This window comes from Scyliorhinus torazame, chromosome 9 (assembly GCF_047496885.1).
Source record: "Scyliorhinus torazame isolate Kashiwa2021f chromosome 9, sScyTor2.1, whole genome shotgun sequence".
Taxonomy (NCBI): Eukaryota; Metazoa; Chordata; class Chondrichthyes; order Carcharhiniformes; family Scyliorhinidae; genus Scyliorhinus; species Scyliorhinus torazame.
Window position 1 is genome coordinate 24,263,395 of NC_092715.1, and position 18,521 is coordinate 24,281,915.

Consider the following 18,521-nt stretch of genomic DNA (forward strand, 5'->3'; position numbering starts at 1 on the left):
AATAAACTAAAAAGATAGGGATCGTTGATTCACAGGGATGACTTCCACTGAATGTCTTTCTGAAGTTGAGGCTTCTGGTTTGGTACTTTCTTCCAGGCTTGGTACGATGTTCTTTGGCAAAGTTGTCTACCTTCCCTGCAGACTCAGCATCATTTCAGGTTCACAGCAAAGGATACCCTAGACGCTCACTGCTTTAAAAATAATAGATCAGTTCTTTTACTTCAGCCCCTGAAGAGCAACAAGCTGCTAGTTTTGATACACTTAAAGATTTGGATTCAGGACTCATGGTTCACGGGCTCAGCATGTTGATGCAATGCAACGAAATCAACTCCCTTCTCCTGCTGGCAAATTTGTACTTCTATAAATAGGGACTAAAGCTTTCAAACTGACGAGAGCCCGATTTAGAATCCAAAACAAGGGGATTTAACTAAAAAATTGTAGCCAGGTCATGAAATCGTGAAGCACTCTCGCGTAAAGTGCAGTGGAAAGGCTGAACACACGCTTCCTGTAAAAGGCTGCAGATGTTGGAGTAATTGAAAATGTTCAAGACGGACTGACAGCTTTTTGCCCGAGAAGAGATGAAGCAGATAAATGGAGTTGGCGTATAGATCATGATGGATTTAATAGTGGAACACGATAGAGGGGCTGAATAGCCTCCTCCAGTTCCTCTGATAGGAGAAAGTTCCATCGACTCTGTTTATTAGGTTTAGCTGCAAGAAACAGTTTTCACATTAAGTATTGGAAATCTGGAACAGTGTACCAAAAGGCTGTGGATGCCAAGAGTCGATTAAAATGTTGTGAAGACTGAGATAATTCATTTTTCTTAGTTTAGGGTATCAAGGTGGGTTCAGATTAGCCATAATCTAATTGAATGGCAGAACAAGCTCGAGTGGCTGAATCGATTGTTCCTATGGATGGAATTTTCCCATATTGTTCAGAGTATCAGGTTCTGACTGAAAACCAGCGTGCAGCTCTCCAGAGGGAGCGAGAGAGATCAGGGCACCATCTGTAAAGAATACCCCGATCATCACAATGTTTCGGGGCATGCTCCCCCTTCCCCGCTGACTCGAGGGCGCACTCCTCCCCAACACACACACTGGGAACCCCCCCCCCACACACACACAGGGCTTCCCTGCCTCCTCTTCTGCCCCCATTTCCCCCTGGCACAGATTGGCATAGTCGGGTTCTGACCTGGCAGTGCCAACCTGTGCCAGGGGGCAGTGCCAAGACTCTTCTCTTTCCCCCCCCCCCCCCCCCAACTGAGGACTATATTTACCTTGGGGCCCCCAGCAGAATCCCCTCGATTGTTTCCTGCCTCGCAACATGCCGCCACGTATGAATGTTAAGTGGTGGGGGTTGGGGGGGGGGGGGGGGGGGGGGGGGGAATCATGTGGTGAGGGTCTCGTTAACTACATTCAAATATATTACAACAAAGGGCAGCAACCTCATTACGTCACCGGCGAGGGGGCATGGAAAATATGAAGAGAATAGAGTTTCCTTACTCTTAATTGCACCATTATTCTCGTCTTGCAATATTTTGCACCTATGTCGCTGTTCTCCCTGCCGGCTAATGCGGGCACTAAATCTCCCCCGGGATATGTGTTTTGCCAATTCTGATCTGTGCGTCCCCAGTTTTCACCACTCCGCCATTGCTGGCCATGCCCTCAGGTGGCAATAACCTAAGCAATGGAATTATCCCCTTAAATCTCTCCACCTCCCTATCGCTCGTACCTCTTTTAAAACATTCCTCAAAATCTACCTCTTATTCCACACTTGATTCACCTGCCCTAATGTTTCCTTCTGTGGAACAGTGTCAGATTTTATTTGATAATGTGCGGGCATTTGACTATGTTAAAGACTTGACATAAATTAAAGTTATCTTGTACATTGTGTACATGATTAATAACCCTGGTCTCTATAATCCCAATTCAGCAAGCATTGGTATAAATGTGGGAGATATTTTAGAACAGCTCAGGTGTTTCTCTCGCTCCCTCCCTGCCCTTCCTCTCTCCATCCCTATATTCCCTATGAGGAGGCGGGACGCTGCTGTTGCATCTCTCTTTCAGACCCCTGTATCTCAAATAATGACATGAAATTTGCCATTGATGTAGGGCAGGTGAAAATAATAATAATTGCTGCATTTACTTTTGTTATTGTAGGTCTTGGAGATGTTGATCCTGGTGCTGCAACAGTGTCACAAGGAGAATGAGGATAAATGGAAACGCCTTTCCCGACAGATAGCTGATATGATTCTACCGTTGCTGGCTAAACAGCAGGTACAGACCACCATATAAGACTCTGGTACTAAAAGATTTGTGAACAGCTTGCATTGTTCCACGTACTTTTCTCACCTCTCGTGATTTGGTTTTGTAATATATATACAGAAATGTAGAAAGCATCTTTACCTTGGAGGTGAGGGATAAAGGAATAGAAGTATGTGCTGATAAGACAATGAAAACGATTGGTAGGAAGAGGCTTGTGTGGAACTTAAATACCAGCATGGGTTAGTTGGGCTGAATGGCCTATTGCTGTGGTCTAAATCTTATTTCAAGAATCCAGGTTTTGTTTTCTGCTTTGCTGATCATGGTGCAAATTGTATCAGTTTTGCCAGTTTTCACCGAAACTCATTTGTGGATAATCGAATTCAAAATCTACCCTGACCCAGTTCATTTGGACAACATGTTAAAAAATAATTGGAAATAAAAGCTTAAAATATACCCTTGTAAAGTAAAGCAGCAGCTTGAATGTAGCCGGTCTGATTAGTAAGTTCATGGATGACACCAAGGTTGGTGGAGTGGCAGATAGTGTTGAGGATTGTCAGAGGATACAGCAGGACATAGATAGGCTGGAGACTTGGGCAGAGAAATGGAAAATGGAGTTTAATCCGGACAAATGTGAGGTAATGCATTTTGGTAGGTCTAACATAGAGGGAAAATATACCGTAAATGGCAAAACCCTTAGGAATATAGAAAGTCAGAGAGATCTGGGCATGCAGAACAAAGATTAAAGAACAAAGAAAAATACAGCACAGGAACAGGCCCTTTGGCCCTCCAAGCCCGTGCCGACCATGCTGCCCGTCTAAACTAAAATCTTCTACACTTCCTGGGACCGTATCCCTCTATTCCCAGATCTGCAGGTCCACAGATCTTTGAAATTGGCAACACAAGTGGACAAGGTAGTCAAGAAAGCATGCGGAATGCTTCCCTTCATTGGACGGGGCATCGAGTATAAAAACTGGCAAGTCATGGAATATTGTGCATAATTCTGGTTGCCACACTACCAGAAGGAGGTAGAGGCTTTGGAGAGGGTGCAGAGGGCGTTTACCAGAATGTTGTCTGGTCTGGAGAGTGTTAGCTATGTGGAGAGGCTGAATTGACTCAGACTCTTTTCATTAGAAAGACGAATGTTGAGGGGTGACCTGATAGAGGTCTACAAGATTATGGGGGCATGGATAGAGTGGCTGGGCAGTCACACTTTCCCAGGGTTGAGGTCCGTGGGGCAAAGTTTAGAGGAGATGTGCGAGGCAGGGTTTTACACAGAGGGTGGTGAGTGCCTGGAACGTGTTGCCAGGGGAGGTTGTGGAAGCAGATACATTAACGGCATTCAAAAGGCATCTTGACAAATGCATGGATAGGATGGGTATAGAGGGCTACGGCACTAGGAAGTGCTGAGGGTTTTGGCCAAAGGTGGTATCATGACCGGTATAAGCTTGGAGGGCCAAAGGGCCTGTTCCTGTGCTGTATTGTTCTTTGAAAATACCTTGTGAGAAAAACAAAGTTTTATCTGCGTTAATCCTTCACTTCTGTGTAACCTGATTTACATTAATGAAACTTGCGGTTTAAAAAGAAGATAAGTAAATTAAAACAAAAATCGTATTTAAAAGTTATTAAATTGTGCCGTGGTCAAAATGAGCCAAAAGAGTCAGTTTAATTTTTAAAGCATTCCTGAGGGTCTACAGAGGATTGCTATTATTGGAAACCCCAATGATGGTTAATTCTCAGAGCAAGTGGCCAATTTTACGGATGGGGTTGCTTCCAGACATTATTTTGAGACCAGCACACAAAATTGTAGAAACTTGAGCTCGGTGCAATATAAATTAGGCTGAAAATTCCACCGTGTTTAGATTTAGAATTATTGTCATGTGTACCGAGGTGCAGTGAAAAATATTGTTTTACGTAGAGTCCAGGCAGATCGTTTCAGGCATGAAAAAAACAGGACACATGATAAATACACAATGTAAAAACATAGACATGGACATAGGGTGAAGCATACTGAGTGTAGTGCTACACAGTAGAGAGGATGCATAAAGAGATCAGTTCAGTCCACAACGGGGTCATTCAGGAGTGTGGTAACAGCGGGGAACAGCCGTAACCGCCTCTCCCGAACAGGCGCCGGAATGTGGCGACGAGGGGCTTTTCACAGTAACTTCATTGAAGCCTACTTGTGACAAGCGATTTTCATTTCATTTCAAGAAGCTGTTTTTGAATCTGTTGGCGCGTGTTCTCAGACTTTTGAATTTTCTGATCGATGGAAGAAAGTTTGGTGAATTGCGCGGAAGTAACCTGCACAATCGAGCGGAAACTCCAAGCCTCGCAATGTACCAGTACAGCTATTCAATGTGCACAGTTCCTTTAACATAGTGAGACATCCTACAATGCTTCATTGGGGAAGGGAATCAAATGCAGAGTAAACCTTGAGCTGACATTTGAAGGTAGAGAGTTTGAGCAGGGTTTAAGGCAGTGATGGGCAACCTAGGCTAGTGAGTGGGCCGCATGTGTAACCCTCCTTCATCTCAGTGGGCCGCAAGATTGAAATCGGGCTTGTTCACTAACCATGACCCTGGAATAAGATTGAATCCATTTAGTACACACTGAATATTTCAGAACAAGTTATCGAGAATGCTTAATCATTTATATATTAATAGAACTATCATCAACTTCAAGTGTTAAAAACAAAATAAATATTTATACTTTGGCTGCAGAGGGAGAGCACGGCTCTCAGTCAACAATCAGCACACACCTCACTTTGTGTCCTTGCTTTGTATGCGTATCACTTCAGTCATACCCGTAGGAAAAAAGCTACGTGATGGAAGCCAGTGGAATGTGGCAACTCTGAACGTGGGCAACAGAATGTCTCGTGGGCCGCACTCAGAACCTTGATGGGCCGCATGTGACCCCCGGGATGTAGGTTGCCCACCACTGGTTTAAGGGGTCTTTCAAAAAAATCCAAAGTACCGAAGTGTATAACTGAAGGCTCTTTCCCTGATGGTGAAGGAATGCGGAATCATGCAGCAGCCCAGAGCTGCAGGATCCAAGAGAGGCTTGGCTCAAATGGGCAGAAGGGAGGTTTGAAAGGTACTGAGGAGGAACAAGGCATGGATGAATTTGTAGGTAGGATTAAACGTGCAAGCTGAGCACATATTTTGGATGCTGACATGATGAACATGAGCTCAGTTTTGCACTTCCGGTTGCGGCTATGCAGAGCTAAGTCGCACGTTCGGCAGCTCCCGCTTGGAACGGACTTTTGGGCACCCAATGTCATTTTTAAAACATTTCCCGGTGTGGGAAGAAGACTGTAGCATTCCCCTGACGGTGTATGGCTTGGACCAGGAGCGGGGCGACTAAAAAAAGTGGTGGTGAACCCTAAAGAAAGTGCGAGGGAAGAAGAGCAAGATGGTGGCGGGCGGGGACCAGGCAGCGTGGATGCAGTGGGCGCAGGAGCAGCAGGATGTTATCCAGCGCTGCTTCAGGGAGCTCAAAGCGGACTGCTGGAGCCGATGAAGGCTTCTATTGATAAGCTGCTGGAGACCCAGACGGCCCAGGGGGTGGCGATCCGCGCGGTCCGACAAAAGATCTCTGATAACGAGGACGAGATCTTGGGCCTAGCGGTAAAGGTGGAGGCGCACGAGGCGCTCCACAAGAAATGGCAGGAACGGTTTGAGGAGATGGAGAACCGGTCGAGGCGGAAGAATCTGCGGATTCTGGGCCTACCGGAGGGGCTGGAGGGGTCGGACATGTGGGCCTATGTGGTCACCATGTTAAACTCGCTGATGGGAGCGGGGTCCTTCCAGGGGCCCCTGGAGCTGGAAGGGGTCCCATAGAATGCTGGCGAGGAGGCCCAAGGCTAACGAGCCGCCGGGGGCGGTGCTGGTGCGGTTTCATCGGTTCGCTGATCATGAGTGTGTACTCAGGTTGGCCAAGAAAGAGAGGAGCAACAGGTGGGAGAACGCGGAGGTTCGAATATATCAGGACTGGAGCGCGGAGGTGGCGAAGAAGAGAGCCGGGTACAACCGGGCGAAGGCAGTGCTGCGCAGGAAGGGGGTGAAGTTTGGCATGCTGCAGCCGGCGCGACTGTGGGTCACCTACAAGGACCGGCACCATTATTTTGAGTCTCCGGAGGAAACGTGGGCCTTTGTTCAGGCCGGGAAGCTGGACACAAACTGAGGGTCGGGATGGGGGGTCGGGCGTGGGGATAGTCGGGGATTGTTGTTGCTGTGTTACATTTTGAGGGGGGTTCTTTGCTCTTATTTCTTTTTTGATTCGGTGTGGGTGGTTAGGATGGGTTGGGCACTGTTTTGGTTGGGTCTGTCGGGTGGGCTCTTGGAGGGGGGCAAGTAAACGGAGTAGGGGGTGGATGTCCGGTAGGGGGGGGATGGGGCCCCGTGCGGGAGGGTGCCCCTTGCGGGAGGGTGAGGCCCAAGTCGGGGTGAGGGGACTGGGCCTGTAAAATGAGCTGCGCCAGAGGAGGCGGGGCCGGGCAGGTGGAAAGCACGGGCCTTTTCCCGGGGGGCCGGGGTGGGGATGCGTGGTTTTTTTTCCCGCGCTAGGGATGGAAGGGGGAGGCGGAGAGCCTGCTGGTGGGTGATGGAAGAGGAGGGGAAGTCCCACAATGGGAAGAGTTGAAGGAGAGGCGGGAGTGGCCGGGGTCCCCTGACTTGTGGGAGTGCAATGGGGGGAGCAAAGCAGCTAGGAGGGTTCCTAGCTGGTGGGGGGGGGAGGGGGGGTGAACCGGGTTGCTGCTGGTATGGTCAAGGGGGAGGTGGAGCGAGTAGAGGAGGTTGGGACGGGGCTCTGCCGCCGTGGTGAACGGGACGGGCATGGGGTGCGGGCGCATGGCTGGCCAAGGAGGGGTATGGCTAGTCGGCAGGGGAGGGGGGCAGGTAGCCTGGAAGGTAAGGGGACTGAACGGGCCGGTTAAGTGGGCCCGGGTGTTCGCGCACTTGAACGGGCTGAAGGCGGATGTGGTCATGTTCCAGGAGACACACCTGAAGGTGGCAGACCAGGTAAGATTGAGGAAAGGGTGGGTAGGTCAGTTGTTACATTCGGGGCTGGATGCCAAAAATCGGGCGTCGAGATCTTGGTGGGAAAGAGGGTGTCGTTCGAGACGGCGAGCATTGTGACAGACAATGGCGGCAGGTACATAATGGTAAATGGTAAACTGCAAGGGGAGAGGTTGGTGCTGGTCAACGTGTACGTCCCGAACTGGGGCGATGGGGGTTTTATGCAGCGCATGTTGGGTCGGATCCCAGACTTGGAAGTGGGGGGCCTGATAATGAGGGGGGGGGACACTACTTTAACATGGTGTTGGATCCGGCACTGGATCGCTCCAGGTCTAGGACGGGTAGGAGGCCGGTGGCGGTTAAAGTGCTGAGGGGGTTTATGGACCAGATGGGAGGGGTGGATCCTTGGAGATTTGCAAGGCCGGGGGCTAGGGAATTTTCATTCTTCTCGCATGTTCATAAGGCCTACTCCCGGATCGACTTTTTTGTTCTGAGCTGATAGCGAGAGTAGAGGATACCGAATACTCGGCGATAGCCATTTCGGATCATGCCCCGCATTGGGTAGACCTAGAGCTGGGGCAGGAGAGGGACCAGTGCCCGTTGTGGCGCTTGGGGATGGGGCTGTTGGCGGGCGAGCAGGTCCGAGGAAGCATAGAGAGATACCTGGAGGCCAACGATAACGGGGAGGTCCGAGTGGGGATGGTCTGGGAGGTGCTGAATGCGGTGGTTAGGGGAGAGCTGATCTCTATTAGGGCCCACAAGGAGGGGAGAGAGCAGAGGGAGAGGCTGGTGGGGGAGATGGTGAGGATAGACAGGAGGTACGCGGAGGTGCCGGAGGAGGGACTGTTGAGGGAGAGGCGTAGCCTCCAGGCCGAATTTGACCTGTTGACCACCAGGAAGGCGGAGGCGCAGTGGAGGAAGGCCCAGGGGGCGGTTTATGAATATGGGGAAAAGGCAAGCCGGATGCTGGCGCATCAACTTCGGAAGCGGGATGCAGCTAGGGAGATCGGGGGTGTTAAGGATAGGGGAGGGAGTGTGGTGCGGAGTGGGGTCGGCATCAATGGGGTCTTCAGGACTTTTATGAGGAATTGTACCGATCCGAGCCCCACTGGAGGAGGGAGGGATGGGCCGCTTTCTGGACCAATTGAGGTTCCTGAAGGTGGAGGAGGGACTGGTGGCGGGATTAGGGGCCCCGATTGGGCTGGAGGAGCTGGCCAAAGGGATAGGGAGCATGCAGGCGGGGAAGGCACCGGGGCCGGATGGTTTCCCGGTCAAATTCTACAAAAAATATGTGGACCTGTTGGGCCGGTTGCTGGTTAGGACCTTCAATGAGGCAAGGAAGAGGGGGGCGTTGCCCCCGACGATGTTCCGGCACTGATCTCCTTGATCCTGAAGCGAGATAAGGATCCCCTGCAGTGCGGATCTTACAGGCCTATTTCGTTGTTGAATGTAGATGCCAAGGTGCTGGCGAAGGTCTTAGCCACGAGAATTGAGGATTGGGTGCCGCAGGTTATCTACGCAGACCAGACTGGGTTCGTGAAGGGGAGGCAGTTGAACGCGAATGTGCGGAGGCTCCTGAACGTTATTATGATGCCGGCGAGGGAGGGGGAGGCGGAGATAGTGGCGGTGATGGACGCTGAGAAGGCCTTCGATAGGGTAGAGTGGGGGTACTTGTGGGAGGTGCTGAAGAGGGTTTGGGGAGGGGTTCGTCAGGTGGGTTAGGCTGTTGTACGAGGTCTCGATGGCGAGTGTGGCCACGAACAAGAGGAGGTCTGAGTACTTTCGATTGCATCGAGGGACGAGGCAGGGGCCCCCCCTGTCCCCCCTGCTCTTCGCACTGGCGATTGAACCCCTGGCTATGGCACTGAGGGAGTCGAGGAACTGGAGGGGATTGGTGCGGGGTGGGGAGGAGCATAGGGTGTCGCTCTATGCGGACGATTTGCTGCTATATGTGGCAGACCCGGTGGGGGGAATGCCGGAGGTAATGAGGATCCTCGGAGTTCGGGGATTTCTCAGGGTACAAGCTCAACATGGGGAAGAGCGAGTTGTTCGTGGTTCACCTAGGGGACGAGGAGAGGGGAATTGGCGAGCTCCCACTAAAAAGGGCGGAGAGGAGCTTCAGGTATTTTGGGGTCCGGGTGGCCAGGAGCTGGGGGGTCCTGCATAGACTTAATTTCACGAGGCTGGTGGAACAAATGGAGGAGGAGTTTAAGAGGTGGGACGCGTTGCCGCTGTCCCTGGCGGGTAGGGTGCAGTCCGTCAAGATGACGGTGCCCCCAAGTTTTTTGTTCCTGTTCCAGTGCCTCCCCATTCTTATCCCGAAGGCCTTCTTTATGCGGGTCAACAGGAGCATAACGGGGTTTGTGTGGGCGTGTGGGACTCCGAGGATGAGAAGGGTGTTCCTGGAGCGGGGTAGGGATGGGGGGTGCTGGCGCTGCCCAACCTCTGTGGGTACCAATGCGCCGAAGGTACGCAAGTGGGTGATGGAGGGGGAGTGGGTTGCATGGAAGAGGCTGGAGACGGCGTCCTGTGAGGGTACGAGTCGGGAGGCGCTGGCAACGGCGCCGCTGCTGCTCCCTCCAATGAGGTATACCATGAGCCCGGTGGTGGCGGCTCCCCTCAAAATCTGGTGGCAATGGAGGCGGCACAGGGGGGAAGTGGGGGCCTCGGTGTGGACCCCGAGCTGAAAGGTAATTGGGAGGAGGAGTTGGCGGAGGAGATCGAGGAGGGGATGTGGGCAGATGCCCTTGGGAGGGTGAACTCTTACTCTTCGTGCGCGAGGCTCTCGAGGGTGTGGGTTGGAGAGGGGAAGATCTCGGCAACATACCAGGTGATGCAGGCGGAGGAGGAGGCCTCGTTGGAGGAGCTGAAAGGTAGGTGGGAGGAGGAGTTGGGGGAGGAGATGGAGGAGGGGACGTGGGCAGATGCCCTTGGGAGGGTGAACTCTTCCTCTTCGTGCACGAGGCTCAGCCTCATACAGTTTAAGGTGCTGCACAGGGCACACATGACCGGAACAAGGATGAGCCGGTTTTTTGGGGGTGAGGACAAGTGTGTTAGGTGCTCAGGGAGCCCAGCAAACCCCACCCATATGTTCTGGGCATGCCCAGCGCTGGAGGAATTTTGGAAGGGTGTAGCGAGGACTGTGTCTAGGATGGTAGGATCCAGGCTCAAACCGGGCTGGGGGCTCGCAATATTTGGGGTTGCAGGGGAGCTGGGAGTGCAGGAGGCGAAAGAGGCCGGTATTCTGGCATTTGTGTCCCTGGCAGCCCGGCGAAGGATTCTTCTCCAGTGGAAGGATGCGAGGCCCCCAAGCGTGGAATCCTGGATCAACAATATGGCGGGGTTTACTAAGTTGGAGAGGGTGAAATTTGCCTTAAGGGGATCGATGCAAGGGTTTTTCAGGCGGTGGCAACCGATCTTGGACTTCCTGGCAGAACGGTAGACAATGGTCAGCTGCAGCAACCCGGGAGACGGTGGGGGGGGGGAGGTTCTATTTTATTTTTGTTTGACTATACTGGGGGATCTGAGGGGGTGTATATATTTGCTATGTTTGCTATGTGTTAATTCGGGGTGTTAATTTATTATTTGTGTATGGGGGGGAAGGGAGTACGGGGTTGTTTTGTTTGGTTTTGTACTTAATTCTACTGGGTTCCTTTTACATTTTGTTGATATTTTGTGAAAACTTTAATAAAAATTATTATTTTTTTTTTTAAAAAATGAGCTCAGTTTTGCTCATGGAAAAAGTGGATACAAATGAATTGTATTGTATCCTTTCTTTTTGGTAGATGCACCTTGATTCGCATGAGGCCTTAGGAGTGCTGAATACACTGTTTGAGACGGTGGCACCCTCATCACTGCGGCCTGTCGACATGTTGCTGAAGAGTATGTTTGCTATGCCTGGCACCCTGGTAAGCCACTCTGCAATGGCTTTAGTAATCTTGGTTACTTCTAGACTTGACTTTTCCAATGCACTGCTGGCTGGTCTCTCACATTCTGCCATCCACAAACCTTTTTAAAAATAAATTTAGAGTACCCAATTCATGTTTTCCAATTAAGGGGCAATTTAGCGTGTTCAATCCACCTACCCTACACATCTTTTAGTTGTGGGGATGAAACCCACGCACACATGGGGAGAATGTGCAAACTCCACACTGACAGTGACCCAGGGCCAGGATCGAACCCGGGTCCTCGATGCCGTGAGGCAGCATTGCTAATTACTGTGCCACCGTCCCATCCACAAACCTGAGGTCGTTCAAAGCTCTGCAGCCCCTGTCTTACCTTGCACCAAGTCCCATTCACCAATCTACCCTCTGCTCTCTCAGTTGTAGTGCCTCCTGGTGGTCAGGCAACATCTGGACTTTGGTTCTCCTCATTTTCAAATTGCTCCATGTCCTCTCCTTCCTAGCTCTGTAATATCTTCAGTCCTACAACCTTCCTAGATCTCTGCAATCTGCGAATTATTCCCACTTGAGTATTCCTAATTTTAATCAGTACACTATTGGCAGACGTGCTTTTGGCTGCCTAGGCTCTCGCCTCTGGAATTACCTTCCGATATCTCTCCACTCACCGCCTTCTTTTTACTCCTACATGACCAAGCTTTTGGTCACCTGACCTAATATCTCCTTGCGTAGCTCAGTGTTAACTTTTGTTCCATAACGTTCCCGTGAAGCAGTCTTGTGCCATTTTAATATGTTAAAGGCATGCTATAAATGAAAATTGTGATTTATTGAGGCTTGAGGTTGAGTTGCTACTCTCGGTGGAACAACACTGCTTGTACCCGAGTTGTTGGGGAGTAGTTGTTGGCTGTTCTAAAAATGGGCAGTGTTCAATTTGTAATTTCGACTTCCGAAATCATCTTGAAGTAAACAGATCATTTCTTTTCCCTTTTAAAAGTGGACTAAGGGAGTATTAATTGAAACTGCTTCTCTTGCAGGCCTCCGTTGGAACAGTTCAGCTTTGGATATCGGGCATCCTAGCTATCCTGCGGGTGCTTATTTCTCAGTCCACCGAGGATATTGTCCTGTCCCGGGTTCAGGAGTTGACCCTGTCCCCATATTTGATTTCCTGCCAGAATATTAGCGTGTTGAGAGACCGAGGGAATCAGATCGTCCCACCGGAGGAGCAGGATGAAGAGATTCAGAGCAAACATCTACCAGAAGAAACTTTTGCCAGGTACTCACGACTTGCTCGTAAAGTGACACGGCAGTACAGCAAACACACTCTGGTTGTTGCTTGCACACTGAGCCAGAGGACGTAGGTTCCTGCCGAACTCTCAACACCTTGTGTGTAGGCTGACACGGTGGTGCACTATTGAGGAAGTGCCACATTGAGATGCTATCCATAAGACAATAAACTAAATCTACCATGCAGTAATAGTAAATTAACTGGTGATCCTTGCTGCTTGAGAGTTCCTGCATGTGCATCGTGGCTGCCGCGTACATAAGAGTGACTGCATTTCAAAGTATTTAATTGTAAGTCAAACATGAAGAGACATTTGTGAGATACAAGTCAGATATCCCTGAATCACAATGTTATGGACTGTTGTGCAAGACGTCCAAAGTTCCCTTGTATCATGTAAACAAATATTGCACCATTAAGAAACATAATATTTAGATTTTACATTTCATAACATGTTTTGATACACTGAGACTTTGAAATACAGAAATAGATACAACAGGCACCAATCACCTGCATTTTAGCTGCTCTCTAGACCAAGATCCCACATGTTGGAGGATTGCTGAGTTTGAATCATAGAATTTACAGTGCAGAAGGAGGCTATTCGGCCCATCGAGTCTGCACCGGCTCTTGGAAAGAGCACCCTACCCAAGGTCAACACCTCCACCCTATCTCCATAACCCAGTAACCCCACCCAACACTAAGGGCAATTTTGGACACTAAGGGTAATTTATCATGGCCAATCCACCTAACCTGCACATCTTTGGACTGTGGGAGGAAACCGGAGCACCCGGAGGAAACCCACGCACACACGGAGAGGATGTGCAGACTCCACACAGACAGTGACCCAAGCCGGAATCGAACCTGGGACCCTGGAGCTGTGAAGCAATTATGCTATCCACAATGCTACCGTGCTGCCTCTGGAACATTCTCTGCAGGTTGAGACCTGGCAGACGTCGGGTATCAGCTTCATGGGAAAGAGAATCAGAGTTTGGTAGAAGACTGTCTTCCCATTGCATTGTTGGAAGCTCTGTTTCGGTGCCCTAACTTTCAATCATGTTGGCCCCACTCTCCTCCCGAAGCAACCGCACCCTGCTCCCTATATTGATCCCCCCCCCCCCCCCCCGGGGGGGGGGGGGGGGCTGCCTCAAAAACCCCCGCCTTCCCCACATTAATTATGTGCCAGCCCGGGGGCTGCCTCACTCGCCCGCCTCCCCTGGGCTGCCTTACTCGCGCCACCCCCCCAGACTGCCTCACTCGACTCCCCCTGGGCCGCCTCACTTGCCCGCTTCCCCCCGGGCTGCCTTACTCGCCTCCCCCTCCTACTCCTGTGCTGCCCCCCTCGCCACCTCCACTCTGTCTTTAAAAGACTTCTTATGACTCACCTCTTCAAATGCTATCCCACCTCTTGGCGTCTGCTGTTCAATGCTCATTTCTCCTGTGTGAAATCCTTTGAGTTGAATCAATGCAGGATATTCTTGTTAAAATGAGATTAAAATTATCCAATCTGAAGTTGTGCACGGAACCTAGATAAATATGGCTTAATGAGATTAGAGATGATAACTGGTGCACCAGTACAACATTGGCACTAATGTGGTGAGATTGGCCAAAATGTGTGTATGGGGATAGACTTGAGAAAGAGGGCTGGTTCCCATGATGGTTGATGTGATAGATGCAGTGTGTAACTGAGCCAGGTCAATGAGAAGATCCTTGATTAGATTACTAGTTATATCAGTGGGGTGCCTCAGTTCCTGGACTAACCAGTGCTTGGATTCCTGTTCGCTGTCCAGGGACCTCTGCTGGTGGTGCAGGTGAGTGGGCATTGAGTGAACAGAATCTTGGACTTGACTGTGACACCCTCCTTGGACAAAAAAATTGTTAGGCTTCACCCCCTAAGCTGGCACATAATTAATTTTTTAAAATATAAATTTAGAGTATCTAATTCATTTTTTCCACTTAAGGGGCAATTTAGCGTGGCCAATCCACCTACCCTGCGCATCTTTTGGTTTGTGGTGGTGAAACCCACGCAAGCACGGGGAGAACAGACAGTGACCCAGAGCTGGGATCGAACCTGGGTCCTCGGCAACCACTTGCGCCACCACGCTGCCCTCAGCTGGCACATAATTATGTCTGATTACAGGAACTGTGCACTACCCGATCATAGAGTGACTGAACACAGAAGGCGACGGTCCACATCCTCATGCCTGTGTTGGTACTCTTGAAGGGCTACCAATTAGTCTCAGTTTCTTACACTTTTCCCGTATCCCTAAATGTTTTTTTCCTATTGTAGGTACAGATCCAATTTCCTTTTGTAAGTTACAGTTGAATCTACTTCCACTGCCCTTTCAGATGGTGCATTCCAGATCATCACAATTTGCTGAATGAAATTTTCCCTCTTTTTTAAAAAACCAATTATTTTGAATTTGGTTACTGATTTTCACGACAGCGGAGCAGTTTTTTGCCTATACGCTCTGTCAAAGCAGTTCAGAATTTGAAGCACCTCTGTTAAATCTCCCTTTAAAGTTCTCAGTAGCAATCCCAGTTTCTGACGTCTTTCCACACGACTAAATCCCCTGTAGATCTCCTCTGCACGTTCTCCAAGGCCTTGACATCTTCCCTAAAGCGAGTTACCCCTGAATTGGACGCGAGACTCCAGCCTCGGCCTAACCAACGGTTTATAGATTTTGCATAACCTTGTTTTGTAAACTCTGCCTGTGTTTGTAAAGCCAAGGATCTGGCATGTTAACAGTCCACTCAACCTGTATTTATGGGTTGGTTTGTCCTGGGACATCTTGTATTGGAGAGCTCACTGGTGCACCTTTTCCTTGTGCAGGTTCCTCCTACAGATGGTGGGGATCCTCTTGGAGGACATTGTGAACAAACAGCTGAAAGTGGACATGAGTGAGCAGCAGCACTCCTTTTACTGTCAGCAGGTTGGCACTCTGCTTATGTGCCTCATACATATCTTCAAGTCAGGTAATGCAGCCAGTCCTTTCTGGAAGCCATTTTACGAGCTGTGAAATTGTGAAATACTTTTAACAAATGCCAGCAATAGTGTTGTGCTTATGCTTGGGCTGTCATTCGAATACGTTCAACTGAAGGAGGCTGCTGGCTATGTTTGACCTTCTTTCAGGATGAATGTGTCCGTATTCCCGCCTTGTTTTCTGCTTGGGTGAGGAGGGCTTTGGATGATGCAGCATTTCCTCAGTACACTTGAGTCAGGCGGTGGTGGGTTCAAGCCCCATTCCAGAGCCTGGGATGATTCTGGGCTGACATTCCTGGCGTAGTACTGAGTGGAGCGCTGTACTGTCGGAGATCCCATCTTTAAGATGAGACGTTAACCCGAGACCACATCGGCCCCCTCGTGCGGTTGTGAAATATCCGGTGCCACGATTTTGAAGACGAGCAGGAGAGTTTCTCCCTCAGCCGACAACACGAAAGGGTGTCAGATTCATCCAGTCTTTATTGCAGTGCTGTTTGTGGCAGATTACATGTTGGCTGCCGTGTTTCCTACATTACAACAGCGATTTGCTGTTTCAAAAAGTACTTCACTGGCGAGAAGCAACCTTGGGGCATCCCGGGGTCATGAACGGTGCTGTATAAATGCATTTCTTTCTTTCAGGGATGTTCAGAAGGATCACTGCAGCTGCCACCAGATTGATTGTGGGCAACGGTTCTGATGGGAGCTTTTACACATTGGAAAGCTTGAATGTCTTGGTTCAGTCCATTATTCCCACTCACCCGTCCCTGGTGCTGCTTTGGTGTCAAATCCTGCTGCTCGTGAACTACACAAATTACAGTTGGTGGTCAGAGGTGCATCAGACTCCGAAGTAGGTGAAAACAAGCTGAATCCCTCTGAAATATTGCAGGATCTTGCGCTTATCTAGTGCTCCTTGAATATGAAAGTCTGTCTTGAGTGCAGAAGGAATAAAGTTGATGAAATACATTCACCCTTTGTCCTGCTGAATTGTATTTTTAGTTTCCTCCACAGCTTCATCATCCACAGTTTCTACCCTCCCCATCTCTATAACCTCCTTCAGCCCTACAACCGTCAGTGATCTCTACCCTCCCCAATGTATCCGTTTCATCAATGATCTTCCCTCCATCACAAGGTCAGAAGTGGGGATGCTCATTGATGACCGCACAACATTCATTATTATTTCCAACTCCTCAGAAGCTGAAGCAGTCTGTGTTCAGAAAGAGCAAGATCAGGACAATATTCATGCAAATAATATTCGTGCCACACAAGTGCCGGGCAATGACCAATCCATCCGCCACTTTCTTCACCCTCTATTGGTGACTGTGTCTTCAGTCACTAAGGCCCTAAGCTCTGGAGCTCCCACCATCTGTCTCTCCCTTCTTTAAAGCGCAGTTTTAAAAAAATTTTCAGTCATGCGCTTTCTCCCCAGTTAGTACAGATGGGTCCTGCTCATGTTCCCACCTTTTCCCACCCACAGGTTTCAAAAATTTGTAACCGTGCAGAGAGTCTGTCTATTTTCCTATCTTCCCAATTGCTTTGTTTTACTTGCTCATGGGATGTATGGGTCGCTGGCTAGGCCAACCTGTGTGACCAATCCCTAATTAGGGGAGAGGGTGATGGTGGTGAGCTGCCTTTGTGAACTGCTGCGGTCCATGTGGCCTAGGTCCACCCGTAATGCTGTCGGGGAGTTCTAGGACTTTAACCCAGTGGCAGCGACGGAACGGTGATATATTTCCAAGTCAGGCTGGTGAGTGGCTTGGAGGGAACCTCCAGGTGGTGGTGTTCCCATGTATTTGCTGCCCTTGTTCTTCACGATGGTAGAGGTCGCGGGTTTGGAAGGTGCTGTCTAAGGAGGCTTGGTGAGGTACTGTAGTGTGTCTTGTATGTAGTACACAGCTGCTCTTGTAGTCACAGTATTTATATAGCTGGTCCAGTTAAAGTTCTGGTCAATGGCAACCCTAGGAGATGGATAGTAGGGAATTCAGCAATGGTAATGCTATTGATTGTCTTGAGGAGATAGATGCTCACTTGGTCGTTGCCCAGCACTTGTGTGGCATGAATGTCATTTGCCATTTTTCAGCCCAAGTGTGACTATTGTCCTGATCTTGCTCTTTCTGAACACAGACTGCTTCAGCTTCTGAAGAGTTGGAAATAATAATGAATGTTGTGCGGTCATCAATGAGCATCCCCACTTCTGACCTTGTGATGGAGGGAAGGTCATTGATGAAACAGCTGAAGGTGATTAGGCCGAGAGGCCTGAGGAACTTCTGCAGTGATGTCCTTGGACTGAAATGATTGGTCTCCGACAACCAGACCGTCTTTCTTTGTGTCTGCTATAGCTCCAGCTGGTGGAGAGTTTGTTTTCCTGATCTCCATTGACTTCAGTTTTGCCAGGGCTCCTTGATGCTACTTTGGGTTAAATGCTGCCTTGATGAGAAGGATAATCACTTACTTCTTGAGCTCAGCTCCTTTGTCCATGTTTGGACAAGATCGGGTGCCAAGAGGCTGTGGTAGAACCAAAACAGGGCATTAGTGAGTAGGTTATTTTATAGCATGGTTGACAACATCTTCCATCATTTTACTGATGATCGAGAATGGAGCAGTAATTTTTTTTTAACAATTTTATTGAGGTATTTTTTGGCATTGTTACAGTTACAGATAACAGAAATGTGCAAACATCAATATAAAACCAATACTTCAATCAAACCATACTGCACATGCCCGCTCCTCTCCCCTAGACACTACCTGCCTATTTATCCCTCCTACTCTAATCTCTCCACTAACCCCCCCCCCCCCCTGCTGACATTCACTCTCCCGCGAAGAAGTCGAGGAATGGTTGCCACCTTAGGGCGAACCCCAGTACAGATCCCCTCAAGGCGAACTTAATTTTTTTCCATACCCAGAAAACTTGACCTGTCCGAAAGCCATAGTTCGGTCTTCGGGGGTTTTGAGTCCCTCCATGCCAGCAGTATTCGCTGCCGGGCTATTAGGGAAGCAAAGGCCAGAACAAATGCCTCTTTCTCCCCCTGGACTCCCGGGTTTTCCGAAACCCTGAAAATTGCCACCCCTGGACTCATCCGCACCCTT

The 18,521-nt window shown here is 49.6% G+C and overlaps 1 protein-coding gene across 10 annotated transcripts in view; it reads left to right on the plus strand.

Annotated features, from left to right (window-relative positions):
- Positions 1–18,521, plus strand: part of htt (huntingtin) — a 310,292-nt gene that overhangs the window by 182,402 nt on the left and 109,369 nt on the right. For all 10 annotated transcript variants that reach the window (XR_011948987.1, XM_072515702.1, XM_072515706.1 and 7 more), the window contains 5 exons: positions 2,160–2,276; positions 11,065–11,187; positions 12,213–12,451; positions 15,288–15,430; positions 16,077–16,284. Coding sequence is in view for 9 of the 10 variants with exons in the window: in XM_072515702.1 (XP_072371803.1) it covers positions 2,160–2,276; positions 11,065–11,187; positions 12,213–12,451; positions 15,288–15,430; positions 16,077–16,284 (830 nt within the window). In the remaining variant the exon portion in view is untranslated. The remainder of the gene's footprint in view (positions 1–2,159; positions 2,277–11,064; positions 11,188–12,212; positions 12,452–15,287; positions 15,431–16,076; positions 16,285–18,521) is intronic.